General features: G+C 33.9%; 4 protein-coding genes across 7 annotated transcripts; 2 read left to right on the top strand and 2 right to left on the bottom strand.

The window, feature by feature from the left end:
• Positions 1-1,277: 1,277 nt before the first annotated feature.
• LOC113769471 (coiled-coil domain-containing protein 115) lies at positions 1,278-4,198 on the bottom strand. 3 transcript variants are annotated; one of them, XM_027313922.1, is made up of 7 exons: positions 3,924-4,196; positions 3,356-3,473; positions 2,963-3,148; positions 2,658-2,713; positions 2,292-2,379; positions 1,618-1,718; positions 1,278-1,462 (listed from the first exon to the last, which is right to left on the bottom strand). In XM_027313922.1, exons 1-6 carry the CDS (start codon positions 4,104-4,106, stop codon positions 1,624-1,626), a joined length of 726 nt encoding a protein of 241 aa, XP_027169723.1. In that variant the 5' UTR covers positions 4,107-4,196; the 3' UTR covers positions 1,278-1,462; positions 1,618-1,623. The 3 variants fall into 3 exon arrangements, with proteins under 3 accessions (XP_027169723.1, XP_027169725.1, XP_027169722.1); XM_027313924.1 differs by lacking the exon at positions 3,356-3,473 and adding an exon at positions 3,271-3,294 and having other exon boundaries at positions 1,278-1,718; positions 2,963-3,149; positions 3,924-4,198; XM_027313921.1 differs by having other exon boundaries at positions 1,278-1,718; positions 3,924-4,194.
• A 673-nt stretch (positions 4,199-4,871) lies between these two features.
• LOC113768238 (RNA polymerase II subunit A C-terminal domain phosphatase SSU72) lies at positions 4,872-7,604 on the bottom strand. 2 transcript variants are annotated; one of them, XM_027312509.1, is made up of 4 exons: positions 7,325-7,604; positions 6,535-6,680; positions 5,910-6,028; positions 4,872-5,068 (listed from the first exon to the last, which is right to left on the bottom strand). In XM_027312509.1, exons 1-4 carry the CDS (start codon positions 7,537-7,539, stop codon positions 4,967-4,969), a joined length of 582 nt encoding a protein of 193 aa, XP_027168310.1. In that variant the 5' UTR covers positions 7,540-7,604; the 3' UTR covers positions 4,872-4,966. The 2 variants fall into 2 exon arrangements, with proteins under 2 accessions (XP_027168310.1, XP_027168311.1); XM_027312510.1 differs by having other exon boundaries at positions 4,979-5,197.
• An 8,057-nt stretch (positions 7,605-15,661) lies between these two features.
• Positions 15,662-18,987, top strand: LOC113767333 (UV-B-induced protein At3g17800, chloroplastic). The gene is made up of 4 exons (XM_027311385.1): positions 15,662-15,805; positions 15,954-16,103; positions 17,324-17,625; positions 17,895-18,987. Exons 2-4 carry the CDS (start codon positions 15,975-15,977, stop codon positions 18,736-18,738), a joined length of 1,275 nt encoding a protein of 424 aa, XP_027167186.1. The 5' UTR covers positions 15,662-15,805; positions 15,954-15,974; the 3' UTR covers positions 18,739-18,987.
• A 2,835-nt stretch (positions 18,988-21,822) lies between these two features.
• LOC113767999 (purple acid phosphatase 17) lies at positions 21,823-24,042 on the top strand. The gene is made up of 7 exons (XM_027312207.1): positions 21,823-22,132; positions 22,498-22,654; positions 22,755-22,862; positions 22,947-23,074; positions 23,194-23,322; positions 23,636-23,703; positions 23,795-24,042. Exons 1-7 carry the CDS (start codon positions 21,938-21,940, stop codon positions 24,006-24,008), a joined length of 999 nt encoding a protein of 332 aa, XP_027168008.1. The 5' UTR covers positions 21,823-21,937; the 3' UTR covers positions 24,009-24,042.
• Positions 24,043-25,348: the final 1,306 nt, after the last annotated feature.

Raw genomic sequence — 25,348 nt, 5'->3', positions numbered from 1 at the left:
GCCATTGGAGGTGCTCTTAGGATATCTGACAAATAACGATAATTTTCAACCCTAATCTTTTATAATCATTTTTATTTTTTAAAGATCAAATTGTTAAAATTGTCTGTAAATTTTTTTTCGAAGTACTTACACGGGAAATTGTACAATGTGGTTGTGATTGTGGTAAATCACATTGTCGAAACAAGAATGCGAAAAAAAAGGAAAAAGAAAAAACTCATGAGATACGCCACAAATGTGGTACAGCACACGGTAGAAGATCCCGTGTTTATATTTATTCTAAAATTTATGTTAAAGGAATAGAGATCATTTTGTGAGTTTGGCTCTTGACAACAATATCCACTATTGCTTAACCTTTTTTTTTTTTTTCAAAAAGCATGAGAGGCGTGGGATTTAAAACCTGTTTGGCCCACTATTGCTCACCTTATTTTTATGTTACCTAAATTATTTCTATTTCCCAACAAAACTCGCGTAGTAGAAGGAAGAAGGATGAAAAAAAAAAAAAAAAAAAAGTTTTGCAAGTGAGAGGTGGATATTGGGAGTCTCCACTTCACGAGTTTGTTTTGCTATTCGTAGTTGAGATACTCTCTCTCTCTCTCCAGCGCATTGCCTCACGGGCCTTACCTATCACCCCTTCCAAGTCTTAATTAATGTTCCTTATAATTCCTTGCTGGAAGGGATAGGCTTCCCTCGTCTCTCAAATAGCTTTAGATACTTTTCTTGCAATACCCTCATCTTGATGTCATTTGCCTACATTACTATCTTTTAGTTTTTCGGACTACAACAGCACTGGGATGAGGTACGAACCATTTCTTATGTATGAGCAAGAGCCAGAGCCAGGGCCAAAGAGTCCTCCTCTATGACTGCTTACCCTCTTTGCTTGTATAATCTCCAACTCTGGCATGGACGACAAAGCTTTAAATTTCACTAGTGAAACTTTCTAGCGAACATGCTTAAGATCCTTCACTAACTTACAGTAACTGATCTTGGATTAGATGCTTTCAGGACATATGTTGATGGCTAGAGTTCTCTCTTATGGATCTCTCGTCATTTCTGAACTAGATAGCATCGTCTCGACTTAGAAAGCCTTCTGACATACGTGGTTGTCGGAGTCCACTTGCCAACTCCAGAACCACCGTTAGTTTTGTGCAACAAATTATCCTAAAGCCACAATTCATAAACAATATATTGTTCAGAATAAGCAAGCAGTTCACTGCAAAGAGAAAACAGCGGGTGCAAAATATTCTGAACTAACAACAATATGAAATAAAGTCAATATCTAATCTTGTATGCTCATCAAACAACCTTGAAGCATTCTCTCATTAATTTAATACTTTGATGGTAACAAAAGGATGTACACAATCCATTTGCAGTATTAATTTCCCATTTAAAATGGAAAATGGATACAGCATACAATAGTGGTTTACCATCAAGATTACAACACATCAAAAGCTGTCATCACTTCCTGCAGGAAAAGACCATTTAAGAAGCAATTGAGCCCTATACTTGTTTCTTTTACCGAAGAAAATCCATATACTAATCAATTAACTACAAAACAATCTTTTTCCAGTCACAAACATGTATTTGAGGAACACAAGGCTACATTGGTTGTGAACTAACTTTTCATCACTGTATGGGGCTCTCCATCTCTTTTTGCACTTGTTCATAAGCACGTAGCAATGACGCTCGCACATTTGCTATATCTGCAAGTGTTTCCAGGGCTGCACATATATGAAAAGGACATAAATATGAAATCGAATGCAAAGGGAATAGGAGAAGGGACACTTGGTGGAAAAGTGTCCATGAACTAGCAGTGAGTTGAATATCTATCACCTGGACAAAGAGGGTCTTGGTTTGACATTTTTTCAAGATAGCATAGCACAAGAAAGATGCAAGGTGTCCATTAGTGATTCGAAGAGAAAATTTTCAAAACCATATCTTCAACTAATACAGCACAAGCACTTCATAATGGATCAAGTTAAATGAGTAGACACTGTCATACTAAGGACTTTTTTTTAATCCAAAGTCCAAGAGTCCAGCATTAATCAGAAACAGCTCCTTCACTGCCCTTGGTTTCCAAAAAAGTGAAAAATTTTACCCAAGGGCTACAGGTGTTTGAGGCTAGTCCACATAGGTCACAGACTACTGAAAGAAACAAAGGCAAAGTATTCCCAGATGTAAACAAAGCTCATATACATAACTTAAAATAACAAAAAGCATTGCATAAAGAAATAAAAGCATCATTTCCTTTTTGTCTTATTGTAGCTTCCTGTTATATATTTTTCTCCCCCTACCTGTCTCAAATGAAAGTTGGGCAGCTCGAAGTTTAGGAGGAGCCAATGCTCCAAACATGGAGAGTGCCTTGAGTCGTTCTTTTTGAGCCTGAAAGAGAAGAAATGAGATTGATGGATGATTCTATAAGCAAAAGATCTTCTACGCACACAAAAGTTTCCATGAACTTAAAAATTTTGTCAAGGGATCTGAATTAAGCCCATAATAGTGTTAACATAGCACTAACATGAAGAAACTAGTACACAGAAAAGAAGTAAATATCTTCTTTAAAAGAAAATTTGTCACCATAAGACTAGAGCTACAATACACCTGTACCTGTGAACTCACATTACTCAATACAAGGGATTAGTAGTAATATAGACACTTACATGGCCTTCAACAGAAGGTGGAGATCCAGTATTTTCCGCCTTTTTCTCCCTACTCTCTTTGGACCCAGACAAGAAGGAAAAAATGAAAAAAAAAGCAGAGTCTCAGTATATGTTTATAATGCTGACTACAAAAAGAAAAATAAGGACACACGCTGTCTAAAACGCCTTAGATAACTTTTACAGACCAATCTACTTGGTTAAAAGACAATCATTGCAGAAATTAGAAATGACTTCTGAACAATGATTTTACTCAAATGTATGAGTTGTATTGTCAATTATATCTCCTTACACAGAAAAGCATTTACCAGAACTTTCAGATGTTCCCTTGGTCCTGATCCTTAGACCACTAGATACACTCTGTACCCATTTATCCTCCTCAAGTTTTGCTTCGCAAGGATCTCTTTTTGGACTATCCGAAGGATCTTTTTTAGGACTATCCGAGGATTCCCATTTGCGCAACACAAAATGCGGTTGCCCTACATCAGAGCTAGCTAGCAACAACAAAAATTAAAGCTGAATCAAGTCAGATTCCCATTCAAAATTCTGTCTAATATAAGCAAGAAAATGACGTAAAAATCTTAGTTGAGCAATTTCAGCATTAGAATCACCAATAAAAAACTCCTGCTACTTTTGTGCCCTACAAAAGAGAAAAAAAAAATCAACTATACTAAAATAATTAATAAGACGCATCAACATACCAGTTTCATGCTGCAGTTGCAATGTAGTAGCAGCTGAATGGTACTTCATGTCATAGGAAGACGCACTTATGCGTGACGCTCCCATGGAATGCCGAGCACTCGCCAATTCTAACCATCCCTGTGAGAGAATAACAACCTTTTTTCTTTTGGGCCCAAAATGTAGAAAGAAGCAGCTCACCTAATTAATTATCTTCCTAGGCAATCCTTTTATCTTTTACATTTAATTGTTCTTTAGGAAAAACCATCCTTCAAACTCAATTTTACCCCCAAAAAAAGATTAAAAAAAAAATTTCAAACTTCAGAAGCTACTATTCGAAGTGATTATCTAAAGTCAAATCACCAAATTATTCTTGCATGACTAAATATCAAATTCAAATTACCAAATTAAAGATTGCTTCAATGCATCGATCTCCTAAAATAAAATTACCGTCTTAATCCTGCTAAAATTTTGCTCTCAGAAGGAACGGCGATTATTCAGCGGCTTATCCACTGATATCTTGTGAACTTATCGACTATAATCACAATTTACATATTCGCAAAAATAAAATTAGTGAAGCTGATGTTTTACCTGGCGAAGAATGGAGGACAAGGAATCGACGAGGATTAAATAGTCATCCATGGAGTCCAGAAACTTCTCCACATTTTTGTCGTTTATGCTTTCTTTATCTTCTACTGGAACGGCCTTCGATTCGCTTACTCCGTCGTCGTTTTGATCCTCAGAAAACTTGGCAATGGCTTCGTCTTCGCCCATTTCCGGAGATTTGAATCAACGCGCAACTGGAAGTGAGGCTCTTAAATCAGCTGACACCAAAGAGTCGTGCTCATCGGGCAGCGACTTTGCCTATCGCTATTTGAGTCGTGCTTCTGGGCCAGCGATTTCGGGTGTCGCAATTTGCAAGTATATGGAATGGAGCAACTACATTTTATTTTATATTTTTTCTGGATAGATATGTTTCGTGCACCAAAAACACATTTTTTTTAAAATTATTTTTTGATATATTTTCTGTACAATTATATCAGGTTATTGTATTTGCGAATTTTGCCTGTGCAAACATGCCAAGCAAAAACACCTACATTCCATAAAAAAAACTCGGCCACAGCCAGTTTTTTTTCAAGTACTAAAACCTGACTTCCAAACAGGGCCTTAATTGCTCTTGTATTACATATAATTTGACTATTTTGTCGAACCATTTTCAAAGGCTACCCGAAATTGGAGGTCAATTGTACATATTAGTTTTTTTTTTGGCTATTAATAAAAGGTAAGAAATTTTATATCCGGATGCAACTTGCAACACCCCCTATGTATTCAATCAAGAAATTAGTTAGTCACAACTTACAATGGGCAACCGAATACTGAACCTCGCTTTTGGGAGAAAGCAAATAGATGGAAAAAAACAAGTACACTTAAAAATGGTACAACGCCATAAGTAGCAGATAAGAATCCAAAGAGACAAGAGTGGGGAGTGGAGAAAGGGGAGCTTCCTATTGTATCCAGAGCTATGACAACCAAAACAACTCTTGAGTAAGGCCATCAATCATTGGCATATCAACAAATTTCAACTTCAGGTCAATCTACAAAAAAATTCCTCCTCCAATAATTAGGGGTCAAAATTAATAATAGGAAACACTGTATAAAAGCTTCCTTCGATGTTGTCTCTCAAAGTTAGTGATAAGATCATCAATTGATTCCTCCCAAGCCTCAGTGGATTCAAGCTGCACAGAGAAGTAGTATACAACAATTCAGTGGGACCTGAAAGAGTAATGCATGATCGGGATTTCATATAACTATAGCGTGAGCAAGCACATATTGATTGATTCCTCCCAAGCCTCAAAAGATTCAAGCTGCACAGAGAAGCACATATAAAAAGGAAGCGAAAGTTCAATGAAACGAGTGATGCATAATTGGGAATCATATAGACATAGCATGAACAAACAACCCGCTTTTCCATGCTATTGCATGTATTTGGAGCTTCATCTGGGATTAACAGCTACGAGTTTTACACAAGAGCATCAAAAATACGAACATGAAAAATAAGACACCAAAATTACATGCACAGAAAGCCCAAAAGACTCCTAAAAACTTCAAAAAGGTCACCATCAAAATACTCTTTTGCCACACATTGGAATGATTAAATCGCAAATAAAGAAGACATGAATCCAGAAATTCCTAAATTGCAATCCAAACAAGTTAATGACTTTTTTTTGGCAATAAGTTCAAATCTGCAGCAAAATGCACATTTTTTGTTCTAACATGGCGTCACACTCAATGGATTCTCACCCATGCAGTGTCGAAAAGGAAAGTGATATGGCCATAGCTTCATGTTTCCTAAAGAGCAACTCATATGCACATGCAGCTCAGGGAAAAACAGTTAGTTTTGGACAACATTACAGGGAAAAAGGGTAAAAAGAATGCAATAGCTTAACATGTGAGTTGCAAGAGACTGACAGAATGGGCCACAAATACAAAAAATCAACAGTTCCCAGAACTGACATGGAAATAAAGAAAAAATGAATATATAATCAGAAGTACCAGACGAGTAGAACAGAAGCTTACTTCCTGGCACAAAAGCAAAGCAAGCCTTGCTCCAATGGCTGCTTCCTCATGATTGTCTTTTACCTCCAAGTTGATTACCAACACAGGCTTCATGAGAACATGATTTCGGTTGTGAAGATCTGAAATATAATGAAAGAAAAACACTAGGAAATAAGAAGCAAATCAGCAAACAAATGCAAAGTTTAGCAATGATGAAACAAAGTTCTATGCAAGCGCCTTATGGTACATTCAAACAACTCCCATATAATGGCAGAATAAGTATGACAATGTAACCAAAAAGCTAAACATATCTAGAACAACTCCTAAATGTCAAATTATCAAAGGTATATGCTTTCTGGGGATTATTGTACCAATTTTGTCTGTTAAGTACTTGTTATTTAATGCAGTTTAGACCACAAGTCAAAACTCGTGTGCTTCCAATCCAGCTATAAGCAGCCAACCAAATTGTTATTTCATTGAACTTTGCTAGGTATCAAGATTCTTCAACACATTTAAATACTTACCATCCTAGATAACAGGGCAGTAATTCCACAGATCAATCAATTTCAAAAACTTAATAGATTTAACAACAGATTAACATATTATGTTACATGTAAGGGACTCTCATAATATTAAGCAAACCAACCTTCAATAACCATGTCAAAAACTTTTTCCTCAAACGTAAGCACTACATCAAAGGAGCCATCAGCTGCATTCTCTTGCCATCTCTGAGGCGCTGATTTTACAGCCAAGTTCCTCTTAAGCATTGGCAATATCCCATTTCGCTTATACCTGGAAAACATCCATTAGTCCTCAACATTCGATTCAAAATTATATAGAACGTTCACATTACCCAATTAAAGTCAATTTAACAAACCCATAAAAACTGTGGCTCAAGAGTCAAGACTAAAAATTCCATCACTCATTTATCCAAAAAAAGCCAACAAAAAACCCAAGAGATAGCATAACCAATTTTCTAAAATGTTCAACAGACTTCCCTACTTAAATAAATAAAGCAACAAAAATCATAATGTACCAACGGCCTCGACAATTATCAGCCACAATTACCTCATAGAACACACAAATTCATGCTAGCAAAGTACACACTAACACCATAAATTCATGTAAAGACGACCACTCCACTCTAATTAAAGCCCTATACCTACCCCAATTGTAGGAGACAGTAAAAATTAAAGCCCTGGCTCCTGATAAAACCAAATTAATTAATTTTTACTTTTACTTTTCTTTCTGGTAATACAGAATAAATTGGCAAACATCAAACAACTAAAGCTTAGCATCACTAAGCTCAATTAGAACGAATTATCGGAAAAATGAGCTGTATAGGTGGGGAAAATACAATATATAAATATATATATATATTTACAGCTAAAAGGTGGGGGGGAGTAATTAAAAAAAGGAACAGGAGAGATACGGACAATTCGGGGTCTTTGCGTCGGAGATCATCAAACATGTGTTTGTAAGGGGTGCCGAAGTCGTAGACATTGGGTTCTCTGAGGGAAGGACCGGGGAGCTTAACGTGTTGACCAGTTCCGTAAGAGGAGACGTCGAAGCCCTCTCTCTTGAAGAGCGAGTGAGCCTCCATGCTCCGGTTCTGATTCGACGAGCATACCATGGCGTACCGGAACTTCATCGTCGCCGACGTCTTCCCAGAGAGGCGGGAGGACTATAGGTCGAGTGACGGAGGAAGTGGCGGCCGGAGTTTATTTAATTTTACTTAATCCAATTGACTTCAAAAAACGACAACGTTCTGTGTTAGTTCTTCTATGCTTGAGCCCAATGAACAATAATAATAATAATAATATTAATATTAATATAATAAATTTTTAAAAAAAATTAGTTACAATCAAAAAACCTACATAAAATTTCTATATATTAGTGAATCGGTCTATTTATATATACACATATATACAAAGAGAGAGATACACGCACACACAGCTTTAATCAAATTACTATTAGATAAATTCTTAAAGTAAATCTTATATACACTAACAGTATATACATTCTCATATTTTAAAATAAATTTTATATATATTAACAGTACATACACTATTATGATGGTTGGATGTATGATATATGAGCAAAATTTAAATTTCAAATTTAAGTTTTGAACATTTGTCATGTACGGTGATAATGTATATAAGAATAATGTATATAAAATTAATCCAAATTCTTATCTTACTTAGGTTCAAATGCCTATAATTTGAAAAAAAAAAAAATTCATGCTGCATACCAATTAGTCTCATTCATTTGGATAATTCATGCACCAAATTTGGCCTCACATATATTTAACTTCCTCAATTATGCCAATTAGTTTTGTATACCGATAATAAATTCACACAAATACATCGAATGCAGTCAATACCCTCGGTAAAATTTGTATCCAAGTTAATATCCATTTGTCATTTTGGTTTCTTTGTATCTACCAACCTCTTTTGTTTTCTCTGTAAACGACAGTAACCAATAAACACCAACCCTGGTGGATAGAGTTTGCAGAGATGATTATGATTTTGTTTTAGTTTAATTATCCAAGTTAATTAACGATAGTATCCAAGTTAATTGTGATTTTGTTTTAGTTTAAGTAAAGTGAGTATGTCCAAGAAGAGGAAAGTTTTGAACATAGAATTGTTCATCATGTTTGCTAAAATATTTGGCTTCAATCGGGTTCTCAACGAGGACAACATTTAATGGTGTCTTAATTATATGTATTCATTTAATCTATACTTAAACACACACGTGTCTGTGTATGCGAGTTACATGTTTTTTTTTTTTTTTCACTTAAGGGGTGCCCTAACCTTTTTTTTTTGGCCAAACTAATCCCCCTAAGGCCAGCAGAGCCCTGCCCAAGGATGCCAGCAAATTTACCACAGCGGGGGTCGAACACGAGATCTTACCGTAAAAACGGATTTACCGGTCCCGGCTGAGCTATCCATGGGGGACTCTTAATACAGTTGATTTTGTTGACTGTCAAAATTTTGGATTTTTCTTAATACAGTTGGAGCTCTAATAATTTTATCAAATTTTGTCAATAATTTGCCGACTCTGTAGTTGGCAGAAAATTACAATTGATGCAAGAAATCACTAATTAATGATTTCTGGAAACAAGTTCCTAACTTGTTAAAAAGAAAAGAAACAGAATTATCAAGTTATCCTAAACTCTATGGACTTGTGTAACTTGAATCTGGCTTTCAGTAAGTTAATAAAGAGTGCACTAAATTACTAGAGAATGAAAATGGCACACACCACAAACAAAATCACATGAAAAATTAGTGTAAAGTATCGGGTGTTAATATCACCATCATTTCTTACACTACAATAATGATATGCTTTGTTTTTTCATTGAAATAATCAAACGTTACATCTTTTATATCCAATAAAAATTGCAAAAGAACAGAGTTCTATCAAAGAAATTTATACGGAAACGCCAACCAGATCTTTCATTTTTTTTCTAAGAAATTTATACAGAATCAAGCTCGAGTTCCCAATTTTAGTACTCGAAGACTTGACAAGCTTATTCGAGTGGTTACATTTTTCTAATTAAATTATTAATATCACAAAATTACTCTTTTAGGTACATTGTTCATGAAATTTACTAAAGAAAGAAATTAGAACTACTAATCGGGTTCGGTGTCAGATACTTGAGTTCGATTAGGCTCGTAACTATTTCGAACCTTTTCAAGTCAAGTTCGAGCTCAAATAGGAACCTTTTGAATCGAGCTCGAGGTTAAGCACCCCTCCAGGCATTGAATTTGAGTTCGAGTTCAGGTACAGTATTATCTGAACTCAATTCGACTCGAATGCGCGTCTACTATTAGAAAGTCGCATTGGTATGACCGAGGTAAAGCGCAAGTATAGACCAAGAAGAAAAAGCTTTTGAACACATAGCTGTTCATCATGTTTGTTACAACTTAATTACAACGTTGGAGTTGTAAATGCGTGTGGAAGTGAAACTATAAGAAGATAAGGGCAAACTACATTAAACTATCATTTAATTTGTTTGGAGTAAGAAAGAGAGTCTAAATCGATTTTTGTGACAGTTTCTTCTATTTCTTTTTTTTTTTTAAATATACCATATAATCATTTAGTCTCAAATTGGACTTCAATGCTACTGAAGCATTTAGCAAAGCTTGAATCTGGCCATTCAGTAAAGATAAATAAATTACTGGAGAATGAAAATGGTACAAACTACAAACAGAAGCAGAAGAAAATTAGTGCAAAGGAACAAGTATTTTTATCACTGTCATGGAAGCACAAGATTACAAAGTTTTTTGCTTCCAATCGGCCATTTTGACAGTAACAATGATACCATAGCGTTGAAAAGCCATATAAAAGCCATCTGCTTTCACCAACCAAGTGCATAAATTGCCATCGTTTGTTCCACTACACTGACGGTATAATTTCTTTTCATCAAAAACATCAAAAATTGCATCCTTCGTATCCCAATAGAAATGACAGAAGAACAAAGTGCTATGAGAGAAATTCGTTCGAAACTCCCAAGAAAATGTTTCATTTACCTTCAGGTCATGATATCCCAGATCACTGTCTTTAGATTGACAACGAAGCCTTAAAAAATAGGGCGAGTCGGCAGGAAGTCGACTTTCAATAACAACCTTATACTTTGGGAAAAGAGCTACAACATGAACAAAGTAAAGTGCTAGTATAGTTAAGAAGAAAAAGGCTTTGAACGCAGAAAAGTTCATCATGTTCGTGGGTTCACTCAGGATTGTGTCTCCTGGCTATTTATTACCGTCATCCGCAGTAAAGACGCACCTAATGTTATTTTTACACTACTGTAAAACTGTTGCAAGATTAATACGTAAATAATGCATTCACAGAATCCATATTTAATAGCATCTGCTTTACGAGTCTTCCTTTTTTTTTTTTTTTACATTAACATCCTTTTATATTGATCTCTACTCTTATGTTGGATGTGAAAATTTTTGAATTTAAAATCTGGGTTCTAAATCTCAATGCGGGTAAGGGGTTTTTGCAAAGTGGGCGGGTCTGATTCTTCAACATCACCTTATTTTATTGGTAAAGCAATTTTGTAGGTTATCTTATTTGTAAACAGGAAGAAGGAAAAAAGTAGTTTAGCCTCACCTATGTAACTACATTAAAATGGTTCCTGTAATTTTTTGGACCAAATTTAAGGAATGCGTGTGAAAGTGAAACTCAAGAACTCGTCAGAAAAATAAAAAAGAATGAAAGGAAAAACTCAAGAAGACAAGGGCAAGCTAAACTAAATACATTAAATGGATCATTTAATTTGTTTGAGAGGAAGTGTGTGAATGCGAGGAAGAAAGAAAGTCGAAATTGATTTCTCTGTGTCTGTTTGCTAGAGAAGAAATAATGGGTAATTATTTATGAATAAATCTTGTATATACTGACAAACAGTGTATACATTATCACCGTTAGATAAATGACGAGACATAAATGAAATCTAGATTTTAAATTCAAGTGTCTTTTCTAACATGATCAGCTATATAAATCTGCTTTGCTTCATTACCGACCAACTTCTTTAATATAACCATCTATTTCATTTCATTCAGACGCATGTCAGCAAAACAAAAGCCATCTTCTCATACAATCCAATAGCACAAGTTCCCATCAGACTTCGTTCCACAATAAGAAGCCAATTTTGAATAAAAGACATCAATCAAAGACTGCATCTTTCTTATCCCAATAAAAATGACAAAAGAATAGAGTGGTTCGAAAAAGATTCATACGGAAATCCCATCGGAAATAATCATTTAGGTGGCGTTTGGTTCACACATCGGAATCGAATTCGGATTCGGAATCGGATATCTTGGATTTGGAATAAGGTCATTCATTCCAATACATATGTTTGGTTCAAGTACCTAGAATGTATATCATTACTATAGTTGATGTTTGGTTCGTCGGCTCTTTCGGAATGGAATATAATCAATATATTATAAACCACATCATAAATGATAGTCATTGGCTCTTTGTAAATGGGATATAAAAAATTTTCACTAATTAAATAAATTAATATAAATATATTAGTAAATTTAGTATAACTAATTAATAATTTCTATTAGTAAACATGTATAATTATTAGTATAATTGATAATATCAATTATATTACATAAATTAATATACATTATAATTACAATTATATATTATATATATAATTAAATATAAATATACAAATGTTATAATATAAATATATAATTATAATTATATAATATATACAAATATTAATTATACTAATATTTTATATAAATATAATATATATTACATATTAAATATAGTTATTATTATTTTTAAAATAATAATTATAAGTATAATTATAATTATATAACTTATTAATATTATATACATGTATATATAATAATTATATGCACATATAATATACATTTATAAATATACATATATATTGTATAAATATATTATTATATAATATCAATAAATTTATAATATCTATTATATAATTATAATTATATTTAACTAAATAATTATAATATATAATTATATAATATAATAATATCATTATTATAAGTTTGTAACTAATTAAATTAAATATTATATATAATTAATTATAATTATACAAATGTTATAATATAATTATATAATTATAATTATATAATATATAAATATTAACTGTACTAATATTTTATATAAATATAATGTATATTACATATTAAATATAGTTATTATATTTAAAATAATAAATATAATTATATAATTATATAATTTATTAATATTATATACATGTATATATTATAATTATATGCACATATAATATACATTTATAAATATACATATATATTATAAATTTATTAATATTATAATAATAAATTTATAATATATATTATATAATTATATTTATATTTAACTAAATAATTATAATATATATTTATATAATATACTAATATTATAATAAAATATATAATTATAATAAAATATTATAATTATAATATATTATATATATGTATATATTATAATATAAATATATAAATATATAATATATATATATATATTAATTATACTAATATTATGTAATTATAAGATTTTGGAATCACACTTAGGTTTTGGACAAAACCCACCAACTTACTAAGGAATGGTGGAATGCTAAATTTTTAGATATCATTCCAAAATTTCAATTCCGATAGTAGTGAACCAAACATGAATCATGGGGTTTATTCCAATTCCCCATTCCGAAACCCTTTTACCAAACGCCACCTTACTTTAAGATTACGGTATCCATCCAAGATCATCATCTTTAGATTGACAACGAACTGTTTAGTAAAAATAGACCTTTGAAGGAAGGCGATTTTCAATAAGCACAGTGTAGCCTTCAAGACTAGCTGTGGCATGAACAAGATAAAGTGCTAGTTTGGACAGCAACTTTTTAAAGAAAAATTGTTACACTTTCCTGTGAACATATTTTTTGATTATCGTTTACTGCACATATATCAAATCAAATCGGTACAATAATTTTTTTATATAAAAAATTTAGAAAAATACAATCCAAACAAGCTGAAGACACAACATTTGAATATGGGATGGTTCATCATGTTTGTTAAAAGTGTTTTGACTTCATTCTAGATTGTGAATCCTAACCTTTTATAACCATCGTAGTTGATGAGAAAGTTATCACAACAATGCATTTATTTCATAGATGAGAATATTGCTAATGATTGCTTAAAAATCTAGTAGTATTAAGATGCATCAAGGATCATGCATATAAATTAAGGTGTTATAATTACATATTTCGTGATTTAATGTATCAAGAAGCATTGATATATGTTCTTTTTTACTACGTAACTACATTAAATAGTCATTTATTTTGTTTGAGAAGAAGGAAAGCATCGAGTGGAAGAGCAAAATGAGTAACCAAAAAAAAAAAGGTGAAAATCCATTGCAGGTGAAAGTTTGCTAGAGAGGCAAAAGTATTATTACTATTTAATTATTGAAAATATTTTCTAGTTATTGTACTTCTCTTTTTGTAGATATTTTTCCTTTTTTGAGCACTCCGTTAGTATGAAAAAAATTCACTACGTTGCCGGTGGATAAAAACTATATCCATGATTTTTGTGTGCCAAAAAAAATTGAAAAACCACAAAGAAAAGGACCAGTCAAATGGTGGCACGTAAGGTAGGCTCGGTAGCCTTGGCCACCACAAAAATTTTCAACCAAGAGGTGCTGAATCAATGAGAAAATTGGGTCCCATTTCACCTACAGCAAGAAGAGATCTCGAGAGAAGACCAGCTGGTTTTCTTCGTCCAATTCCGCCGGACCAAAAGATTTTTCGGCACCAATACCTGATTACAAAACTACCCTTTCCATTTCCCATGACAGGATCTTTTTTTTTTTTCCAGCAACGATAGATTTTGTATTGATGAACAAAAGATGTACACTTATGTGAGCAAAGGCTCAAGTGATTCTATACAAAAAGTGTTAGACACACTGAGAATTGATCCATACCTCATCATGATATATGCCTAAGGCATAAACACTAATCCCTTCACATCTAGAATATAGGCTCCTATCTAAACAAAATGAGCATTTCTGGAATAATGATCTCAAGTTGTTAATGTCATCAATTATAGTAGCCACTCTGATGTCCTTAGACTCCCTTTCAGTTATCTCCTTTAACAGCTGAGTAATGGGGATATGGACTTTAATCTTCTGCCAATGCTGTTGTTTGGCCTTAATGATAGACATTTTCACAGCTTCTGCAGTAGTCTGCAATTGGTTTCCTGATTTCCTATCATTAAGTGCCCATGCTGTCATCACTAGATTGTTGCGGTTAGTTGCAATAATCCCCATACCAACTCTATTTGATTCTTTTTGCAAGTGAGTTGTCACTCTGATCTGAATTTCATCACTTCCTGCTTCATATGATTCTATTTCCTCTCTAGCTCTTTCAGCATCTGTAGTGATCGTTTTCTCTTTTCTTTGAGCTGATGCTTGCTCCTGCCATTCTTGTTGAGCCTTTTGAATGGTTTTCCAAGGATGCCTTTGTTTGGCATTGAACTTCCAGTCATTTCTCCTTTTTCAGATTTGCCAGAGAATATTCATATAGCTTTCTTAAGACCACTAGTTTTATATGATTGTTATACGATTCCTAGATTAAGTTTAGCATTTTATAACAAGTGTTGAACTTATGTCATCATACCGGATTCTATAATATTAATATAGAAAAAGTTTGATTCTATAATATTACTATTACATAAAACTTTAAAAATATATGAATTAGAATGATTCTAACTAATTTTAGTGATTAAATCATCAAATTGTGAGTGCTTAGTTTCTAACTATTTCACGAGTCAAAATGTCTAAAAGGCGGAGTACTTATTTTTATGGTTAATTAATTGAAAAGAGCATTCAAAAGTTATATAAAATGTTATGAAGTTAAAAGAAGCATGCTATGGATTTAGAAAATCAAGTTATGCGTGTAAAATTATTTTTATTTATGAGTCTAAAATAATTTAAAATCTTAATTATGTGATATTTTTTTCGATTAATTTGAAAACACATAAACAAGTTCAAACCCTTTTTTCCCCTACAGCTAGTAGAAAATTGAACTTCAAATTATACAAATGTGAAATATATCCATTCTGCTCGTACACGTACATTTTACAACAGGAAAAAAAAATGAAAAGAAAAGATTATCCCATAATATAAACCTTCCTGTGAAAAGGCCAATATTGTCTTTTCGGCTTTCATCCACGTTTACCACAAGTGTACATTATAAAATCCTGAAGCACCGTCCAAAACATCCAAAGTCGTCAACAACTTCCCGATTCCCCTCCTTAAACCTTCAATCATCAAATTCTAATACATTCTTTTTCACCCTGTAAATACGTAGTGCTAATTCAAGAGCGGGTCTCACTGATTTCTGCTGGTGACGACTTCTGTTTTCATTTCAAAAGGTATTAAAATTCTTGTCTTTTTAATCTAATTATATATTCTTGATGAATGATTTTATTAGGGTTTTATCCCTCTTTTTTTTTTTGGTTAGGGAAATATAAAGGGTTTTGTTTAATTTGGGGTTTTTTTTTTGGGGATAAATGATTGCAGCGGTTTTTGTTTCACTCGAAGATGGAAACAGCTGCCACTTTTCGGTCTTCTTTGGGCATACCTTCTTATTATGACGTTCGGTCGGTTGTTAAAGGACCCGATTTAGTGCAGTTCGGATCCAGATCCCGGGTTACGCCGGCTTCAGTTAAGGTGCTTATGAGTTTATTGTAAATGGGTTGTTCATCCTTTTTTTTTTTTATTATTGATACTGCTTTTTGTTATAAAATTTCAGTTTTTGAATAGTGTTATTGCTTTTCCTTGAGGACATTTTTTATGTTCTCTTTTGGTGGTTGACCTTTTCAGATATTGGAAGAAATTTTCAACTTCTTTTGGGATTCTAATTATTGTTCAATTTGGAAAAATTGACGATGACCTTTAGTTTCTTTGCAAAATTATTGAATTTACCTTTGGTACCGGGGAAAAAAGTATTTTTTTGGTCGAAAAAGTGTGTTGAGGCTGACAAACGGCTGTATTTTGGCGAAACAGTGCTAAATACCTAAAGCTTAAAAGTTTAATTTCTGATTAGGCCTCGGTTTTAGTTTATTCTTTCCTCTTCACTCGTTTGTTAAATATAGTAATATCAATTTTGTGTGATTATTTGCGAACAATATATTGGAACTAAAGGTTTACCTATATGATTGCCTAAAAGTTTGTTTTTAAAGTTTTAGTTGAACGAGCCTTAGGAAAAATGATAGATGTTCATCAAAGTTTTAGATATTTGAGTGTTTTAGGGATTTACATCATACATGGTTAAGTTGATAGAAAAGGGAGACAAAAGATGAATGTGCTAGTAGTAGCATTACTCAAAATTTGTAACCTGTAGTGAGGTAGACTTGGATGAAATGAATAAAGAAAATGAAATGGTAGTGGAAGCTTTTTTTTTTCCCCCGTACAGGGGATTGGTTTTCACTGGATTGAAGCATTTTATGCTTTTGGGTTGCAATTGTGACTTGAATTTTAAACATAAGCATAATTTTCAAAAGAAAGGGAAATAAAAGATGAGGAGTTGTGTATAAGAATTGTCGTCATAACTCGTCCTTGGAAAAACAGGTTTTGTTTGTGGTATTTGGATTTCAAAACTTTTAACTATGTCTAATGAAAATATGAAATTAGTGTGACAAGTTTTAGTCACTGCAGGTTTAGCTTTGTTTTTGATAATTTAAGGAGGATATGATTATGATTTATGTAGCTTAGGTTGTCTATATAACATCATAATTAAGTGTTTGTATCTCGTACTACATATCAAGTCTATGTAGACAAACTGGCTTGCATGTAGTGGACATGATTTCATTACTGTGCATGGTTCAACTGTCTGATTTGTTGAGGTAGGAGGTGAAAACTGATTTTCTAATGGTCTATTTGATTTGCAGCGGCATCCTTTAATTTCTCACGTGAAGTTGGGCCAGAGCAGAGATACTTTTAAGAGCAGGAAATGCACTAGAATTCGATCTTCCATGTCCTCATCTTCTAATTCAGGAGGTTCAACTGCTCCTATTGCTCCGCTGCAGTTGGAGTCTCCTATTGGACAGTTTCTTTCTGAAATCTTGGTTAGCCACCCCCATCTTGTGCCTGCTGCAGTGGAACAGCAGCTTGAGCAGCTTCAAACCGATCGTGATGCTGAGAATCAGAAAGAGGAGACCGCAGCTTCTGGTACAGATTTAGTGTTGTACAGGTTAGTTCCATCTTTGACTCCTTTGACGTCCTGGGGATACATCAAGTTTTACTGAAGGTAGTTTCGTTTAAGAAAGTGCATTTTTGAAAGTGAAACAGATGTTATTTACTTATGAGAAACACTTTTTATTTAAGTTTCAGGCTTATGACCGTACCTGTAGGAGCTAAGGCATGTGTTGTCCCTTTTGTTGTAGCATGTCTAGGCATTGATATGATTGTAGTGCTCTATTTTTTATGACTGATTGTTATATGGTTGTAAAATTGATATAGGAGAATTGCAGAGGTGAAGGCCAATGAGAGGAGAAAGGCATTGGAAGAAATACTATATGCCTTAATTGTACAGAAATTTATGGATTCCAGCATATCTTTGATTCCTTCCATTGGACCATCCTTGGATCCTTCTGGCCAAGTAGACAAATGGCCCAGCCATGAGGAGAAACTTGAGAGGCTTCACTCTCCTGAAGCTTATGAGATGATCCAGAACCATCTGGCCCTCATTCTGGGAAACCGAGCGGCTGATTCATCTTCTGTAGCTCAAATTAGCAAACTAAGAGTTGGCCAGGTCTATGCAGCTTCAGTGATGTATGGGTATTTCCTAAAGCGGGTTGACCAGAGATTTCAGCTGGAGAAGTCAATGAGAATCCTTCCACAGGGATCAGATGATGGAATTTTGAGTAACACACAGGAAATGGTGGGGCTGGAAGATGGACCTGGCACTGATGTTGCTGCCAATACTTTCAGGACTGCACAATCCCACCCTGAGGGGTCATCATGGTCTGCTGGCAGCGTTAGCCCAGGAGGATTTGGTCATGGCGTGAAGTCTTCCAGGTTGCGAACTTATGTGATGTCATTTGATGGGGAGACACTGCAGAGATATGCCACCATCAGGTCTAAGGAGGCTGTCAGTATTATTGAAAAGCATACAGAAGCATTGTTTGGTAGGCCTGAGATTGTTATCACACCAGAAGGAACTGTTGATTCCTCTAAAGACGAACTCATTAAAATTAGCTTTGGCGGTCTGAGGAGGCTTGTGTTGGAGGCAGTAACATTTGGTTCCTTCCTCTGGGATGTTGAGAGCCATGTGGATTCGAGGTACCATTTTGTTGCAAATTGAGCCTTTGCTTGTATATCTGCATGGAGAAGCAGAATTAGCAGCTGAGATTAAGTGATGCGAAAATGCTGTTAAATTTGTGAGGGGCGTATGGAACCGCTTGTATATATAAAATTTTCAGTGATGAATCTGATGTGAAAGTTTCTGACAGGAGTAATTGGATACTTATGACTGCTTAGCGCAACTTTTTGTTAACTTTGTTGTACCTGCCAAATGGAGTATCATCATTGGGTATTATTTCGTTTTTCCGCTTTTTTTTTCCTTTTGAGTTGTTATTTATTTCTGGATGAATGAACGAAAATGAAGTTTGATTTGTTAGCTGATACCATAGTTTCAGAGAATCTTGGCATAGCTCTCTCCCTTTTTCTACATCATTGGAGCCATCGACAATAGAGAGAAAGAATGCCTTCAAGCCATTAGAACTTAGAAGTCGTCACAAAACAAGGAATAAGCTGTGGATGTAGTCAGAGCTAGAAAATTTTATAGAATTTTCAAGAAATTATAAGATTACAATGTCCTTTGTCGCCAACAGGCTTTTTTAACAGAATTAAAACAAAAGCCATCTTCTTTTACCGTCCAATAGCATAATTTCTCACTCCCTTGTTGAACGCATCCGTCAGCCAAATGCTTATTAAAAACGTCCGCAACTGCATCTTTTGCATCCCAGTAGAAATGACAAAAGAATAGAGTGGAGCGACGTATATTCATATAGAAATGCCAACTAAATCTTTCGTTTACTTTAAGTTGATGATATCCAAGATCATCGTCTTTTGATCGACAACGAAGCTTTAACGCAAAGGGGGTATTGGCAGGAAGGTGATTTTCAATGAGAACACGGTACCTCCCAGGCCAATTAATGGCATGAACGAGGTCAAGTGAGAACGTAGTGAAGAAGAGGAAGCTTTTGAACTTAAAATTACTCATCATGTTTGTCAACGTTTCACTTGACGCAGATTGCACAAATGCTTGTACAAATGCAGGCCATTTATGTATAAGAGCAGTACACAATAAAGCCATCTAGTATAAATGTCTGTCATCAATGAGTTATATACTTGCAAAACAATTTTTGGAAAAACCAGTTCGTGCCAAGATAAGTTGGTTCAATTGATAAGAACGGATCACTTTCTCACAAAATGTCGCATTTTCAAATCTCACTGTCGATGTCATAATTGCATTGATGGGCAATCTTAAAGAACCCTTGCAAGAGACTTGTGGTCTCGGAGGCTTATTCCGACCCGTGATGGTGATCGGAACTAAATCTATCCAAACTTTTCATATAAAAAAAAAAGGAAAAAACCAATTCAAGAGGCATGCCTTGACATGTGATGATAAGTGAAGCCGAATCCATCCAAATTTTTTGTATAAAAAGAAAAGGAGAAAAGCCAGATCATACGTACATTTTCAGCTAGCATTAATGGTTCCTGCAACATTTTGACCAAAATTATACGTGTAGAAGTGAAACTGAAGAAGATAAGGACGACCTAAGTAAGTACATCATTTTACTAAAATTGATTTCTTGTCAAAGTTTGCTTGACTAGAAATTAATAACGGGCAGTTCTCTAACTATTGAAATTGTTGTTTGTGAGTTGTGACAAATATTGTACTAGTAAAATTCATAAACATTTGGATTAATAGATGCACTATTTGACAACAATTTACCTGCATTCATCACACTTCAAAGGATCCCTGTCCTCAATTCTTTGTGCTGAAGTGTTACATGATGCAACTCAACCAACTCGTCTTAGGGAGAGTTGGTACACTCGACCACACATAAATTGCAACCTTAAAGGTGTTCCTCTAAATAATAAATCCCAATCTTTCAAAAAAAAAAATAATAAATCCAAAAAAAAAAAGAAAATTAGAGTAAAATAATAAAGTGTATTTTCAAAACTTATTTCACTATATTTTTATTCCTTAATTAATATAGACATTTTCAGTTGATACCAATACCTAGTGTATTTTATCTTACAATTCTTTCATATTAATATTGAATTCGATGATATGTTCACATTAATCTTACTCTTTATTTTAACAAAAAAAAAAAGAAAAATCATATGTCATTCATTTAAGGTGATAAAGAAATGATTCATACCCGTTTATAAAGAAAAGATGTTACTAACGATAGAGAAAGCAAGAAAAAAAATGTTACATAGTGCAACTCGACCAACTCGCCCAAAAGCGATAAGACCCCAGAGTTGTAAAACTAGAAAACTCATCAAAGATGCCAACTTCCTTCCAAGTTCCAATAGGAATTGGAGGAAGTTTCTGAGTTTCGCCGCTGGCTGGCATGACTTCAGACATTCCCCTCGAATATTCTGATTCTCTTTCCGGTGTCGTCTCAATTCCCATGGATCCCCTGGCATATTCGCATAACCCCATAACTGCTTCCCCACTTCTTTAACCACAATAATAAAGGAATCAAAAACTTTTTCAGCTTTTGGGGAACATGTGGTCTCTTATTATTATTATTATTATTATTATTATTCCCACTAAATCAGTTCTAATGTCTCATGGTCCTTAATTAACCTCTTAATGCGGAAAACTCACTCATATTTTGGATAAACGAAATGACAGCAACAAATTGTAGATAGTTTCAACTCATAAAAAAAACCCATGCAAGTGAAATAATTCCCGGAATAAAATTGTACTAGAACTTTATGTCATACTTTGCTTTGAAGTATGAAAAACAGCAGTTTATCTCCGTTTGGATTAGCTGTTTTTGGGGATGTTTTTGAAAAATTTTACTGTAACAGAGTTTTTAAAGTATATTTTGGGATATTTTTAGAAAATATTTTGAAATATTTAAAAGTAGTAGAGTTTTTAAAATATATTTTGGGATATTTTTTAAATATTAAAAAAAATTTAGACTACTTTTTAGAGTACTTTTAGATATCTATTTTTCTAATCCAAGTCGATGCAGTGATGGTTGCAACTTTGCACAATGTGGATTTAGAGTTAATTCTTGTGATTAATTAACTTAACTTTTGTGTGCTATTGCGCCTTTCTCGGGCCCCCACATCTTCATCACTCTATAAATGCACAGGTAACGTAACTTGAAAAACTTGTATATCAAATTTCCAAGGCCTTTGTGGCTTTGTCCAAAAAAAAAATAAAATAAAAAATCCAAGGCCATTGAAGGATTTGTCTGGTTTTCTTTTACCCTTTGCCATTCATTTCCTCCGTCCAGAATCCACACAGAGCCATGGCTAGTTTTCGCAACAAATCTATGGTTCTGTGCCTCTGGTTAGCCACTAGTTTTGGCCTTGTCTATGTATCTGTATTAGCTGAGCTTCAAAGATTTGAACATCCCACCAAAGGTGACGGGACCCTTAGCTTCCTGGTAGTTGGAGATTGGGGAAGACAAGGAGATTTTAACCAATCTGCCGTCGCCCGTCAGGTCATACTTCTTGATCTCTTAGCCCTTTTCTCTGCATGATTTTGTCTACTATTCTGCTTCATCTTTAAAATCTTTTTCTTGGATTTTGAATCCATCCTATTCACCAACCTTTGTATCATTTTTTTTTATAGGAAAAAAAGCGTTTAACAAAAGGGATTTTTCATAACCATTGGTTACGTATGGTAGAAGTTCCAAGTGACAAGTTTTTTTTTTTTTTTTTTTGGGTTTTTTTATCAAATGTAAAAATTAATGTTAGGGAACTAATTCTTTGTCTAGTTACTGAATTGAAAGTGCTGTGAACTTTGTAAGTTCATATATATATGTTCAACTTTGGGTGACTGATTTTTTAATTTTTTGGGTTGCAGATGGGAATAGTTGGAGAGAAACTAGATGTAGATTTCTTAGTTTCAACAGGAGACAATTTCTACGATGATGGATTAACAGGGGAGCATGACCCTGCCTTTGTAGATTCATTTGTAAATATTTACAAGGCAAGGAGCCTTCAAAAGCAGTGGTATAGTGGTAATTTACCCGGAAACACAAATCCTCCATCATCTTCTTTTTTTTTTTTTTCGTTTTCTTTGGCTTTCATTTGCTTGATTCTAACTATTTTTCCATGCAGTTTTAGGCAACCATGATTACAGGGGCGATGTGGAGGCGCAATTGAGCCCTTCCCTTAGGAAGATTGACAGCAGATGGATTTGTTTAAGGTCATTTATAGTAAATGCAGGTTAGAATTTGTTGCCAATTAATCAGCTATCAAAGGCAAAATCAAGAACACCTAATAACCAGCTTCCTCTATTCTTTTGAACAGAAATTGCTGAATTATTTTTCGTAGACACCACTCCTTTTGTAAAGGAGTACTTTTTTGAGCCAAAGAATCATGAATATGATTGGAGAGGTGTAACCCCTCCCAAGACTTACACAAGAAATGTACTGAAAGTAAGTGTCCAATCAAACCAAAAAAAAAAAAAGATTTATAAACTTTCTTCTTCCATTTTCTTTTTTTTTGGGTTATTAATAGTTTCAAGCACAATAATTGTGGTTACAATTGTTAATAGGACCTTCAATCAGCATTAAGAGAATCAACAGCAAAATGGAAAATTGTGGTGGGACATCATGCCATTAGGAGTGTTGGCCATCATGGGGACACCAAGGAACTTGTTGAGAGGCTTCTTCCAATTCTTCGGGTAACACTACATTTTCAGTCATTATCAGAAAGAATAGAATGAGAAGTTGAAGTACATTTCCAAATCTACCATTCCAAGATTAAATTTAAAAAAAAAAAAAAAACCACTAGTGAGTGTGTGTTTGGATAGTAAATTATTTGAGATAATTTTATAAAAAAAAAATATTGTATTACTTTTTTAATGTATTACTTTTTTAATGTGATGTATGTAAGATTAAAAAAAATGATTAAAAATGTGTTGATGATGCAAGTAAATGAGTGTGTAAATAAGATGGAAATAATGTGTAACTGACTGATTTAATGTCAATTTACAGGCCAATAATGTCGACTTTTATGTGAATGGACATGACCATTGCCTAGAACACATCAGCGATGACAAAAGGTACATGAACTTGCATCCTCTAGGATTCCTACAAAAATAAATGAATGAATGAATAAATAAAATATTTAATTTTTTTTTTCAATTTTGGCAGTCCTATTCAGTTTCTAACTAGTGGAGCTGGATCAAAGGCCTGGAGGGGTGATCTCAAGGAAATGAAGGAAGAAGGCCTAAAATATTTCTATGATGGGCAAGGTTTTATGTCCGTTAAGTTGACACAGACTCATTTAGAGATAGCTTTCTACGATGTTTTAGGAACAGTTGTACATAAATGGACAATGTCCAAGCAGCTTCATTCATCTATATAATCAAAAGCGTTCAAGCCCAATTTTTGCTACTAAATTTCTTTTGGGGGAGATTCTCCATTTTCAAAGCAATTTTGAGGTTTCTGTTTTACTACAAAAATTTATATTTGGGGTTCCAACTTTTGATTGTTTCTGTATACTAATTTAAGAACTTGGTATAATTGTTTCTCCCAAAATTTCTTGGAGGGGTGAGGATTGGAGGAAGGAATGAACACGATTGATCAAACAAAAAATAGGTCAGAAAGGGGTGTTTTAGAGTTGATCATGTATTATTTCTAATTGAATCTGTAAAATAAAAAGTTGGTTTACTTTTTCCTTTTAAGTTATTCAAAAGTATGGATTTGAACAACATTGAAATCCAAATATAGATGTTTGTTTAGGATAATACTTGAGTCTCATGTTAGGGTTTTGTCAAACAAAAGAAAAGAAGAAGCATTTCGATGGATTCATTTCGATGTCAAAGAAATAACTTTTCTTTGTCATTTAGTCATCTATAATTCCTGGATAAGAATATCGTATTGAAGATATCTCAAAAACTTTCAATGATTTCGAGTACAGAAAGATCTGCAACACATCTGGGAAAAGTAGATGGAGATGACCCTCTTCAATTTTCAAGCTAAAGAGGCAATAAAGGTATCTCATGTTTAGACTTGTGTTTTTGCATGAAGGGAAAAAAGGATTGAAGTAGTCGATGAATGGCTACAACTAACTGACAACTGATTAGTCCCTCCTTGAGCCACTGGCCATTTGGTCCAGTGGTCATCACCATTAAAGGTGATGCTGGAGGTCAGGGTTCAATCCCTGCCTCCCACAAATTTGCCACAATTTGTGGCGGTCTTAATTGACCTTCATCGATGGAGTCTGTACTCACATCGAACCCCCTCCCCTTCCCCTTAAACTAGGCTAGATTAGGTTATAGGACATCTATCGTTGCGACAAAAAAAAAGATTAGTCCCTCCTTGGGCAGATTAGGATAGAGTAGATTATACATTTGATTATACATTTGTATAATCTACAAATGTAGATTAGGATAAAGTAGCTTATACAAATGTATTGTGGCTGATAAAAAAAAAAAAAAAGACAACTGATTAGTAACCCAGCAGTAACCGGCTCTCACAGCCCAAATCCGATACGTGTAGGCCTAAGATTCCATCCGTGGGAGTGTAACGACGTAAGGAGTCCAAGTGAAACAGTCCTGCAATAAATTGGGGAATCTGGCTGCTATGATTGACCCAATAAGAGCGGCAAGAACAATCCAGTGGGTTTTATACCGCATGATATGCAAGAAAATTGTACACGTTGTAATTGGGTTGGCTCGGATGGTCTCGAGATAGCTTAGTTAG

The sequence above is a fragment of the Coffea eugenioides genome, chromosome 4, assembly GCF_003713205.1.
Source record: "Coffea eugenioides isolate CCC68of chromosome 4, Ceug_1.0, whole genome shotgun sequence".
Lineage (NCBI taxonomy): Eukaryota > Viridiplantae > Streptophyta > Magnoliopsida > Gentianales > Rubiaceae > Coffea > Coffea eugenioides.
Note: the sequence above shows the minus strand (reverse complement) of the source record. Positions and strands in the feature narration are given on the sequence as shown.

What these genes read in the sequence shown, in the direction of transcription:
- LOC113767999 (XM_027312207.1), top strand. Translation starts at nt 21,938, where the DNA reads ATGGCTAGTTTTCGCAACAAATCTATGGTTCTGTGCCTCTGGTTAGCC. An exon ending in AATCTGCCGTCGCCCGTCAG is followed by an intron (nt 22,133 to 22,497) that starts GTCATACTTCTT and finishes TTTGGGTTGCAG; the next exon opens with ATGGGAATAGTTGGAGAGAA. An exon ending in TCAAAAGCAGTGGTATAGTG is followed by an intron (nt 22,655 to 22,754) that starts GTAATTTACCCG and finishes TTTTCCATGCAG; the next exon opens with TTTTAGGCAACCATGATTAC.
- LOC113768238 (XM_027312509.1), bottom strand. Translation starts at nt 7,539, where the DNA reads ATGAAGTTCCGGTACGCCATGGTATGCTCGTCGAATCAGAACCGGAGC. An exon ending in CGACGCAAAGACCCCGAATT is followed by an intron (nt 6,681 to 7,324) that starts GTCCGTATCTCT and finishes GATGTTTTCCAG; the next exon opens with GTATAAGCGAAATGGGATAT. An exon ending in CTTTGCTTTTGTGCCAGGAA is followed by an intron (nt 5,069 to 5,909) that starts GTAAGCTTCTGT and finishes TTCTCTGTGCAG; the next exon opens with CTTGAATCCACTGAGGCTTG.
- LOC113767333 (XM_027311385.1), top strand. Translation starts at nt 15,975, where the DNA reads ATGGAAACAGCTGCCACTTTTCGGTCTTCTTTGGGCATACCTTCTTAT. An exon ending in TTACGCCGGCTTCAGTTAAG is followed by an intron (nt 16,104 to 17,323) that starts GTGCTTATGAGT and finishes TTTGATTTGCAG; the next exon opens with CGGCATCCTTTAATTTCTCA. An exon ending in ACAGATTTAGTGTTGTACAG is followed by an intron (nt 17,626 to 17,894) that starts GTTAGTTCCATC and finishes AAATTGATATAG; the next exon opens with GAGAATTGCAGAGGTGAAGG.
- LOC113769471 (XM_027313922.1), bottom strand. Translation starts at nt 4,106, where the DNA reads ATGGGCGAAGACGAAGCCATTGCCAAGTTTTCTGAGGATCAAAACGAC. An exon ending in TGTCCTCCATTCTTCGCCAG is followed by an intron (nt 3,474 to 3,923) that starts GTAAAACATCAG and finishes ATTCTCTCACAG; the next exon opens with GGATGGTTAGAATTGGCGAG. An exon ending in GGGAACATCTGAAAGTTCTG is followed by an intron (nt 2,714 to 2,962) that starts GTAAATGCTTTT and finishes CTGGGTCCAAAG; the next exon opens with AGAGTAGGGAGAAAAAGGCG.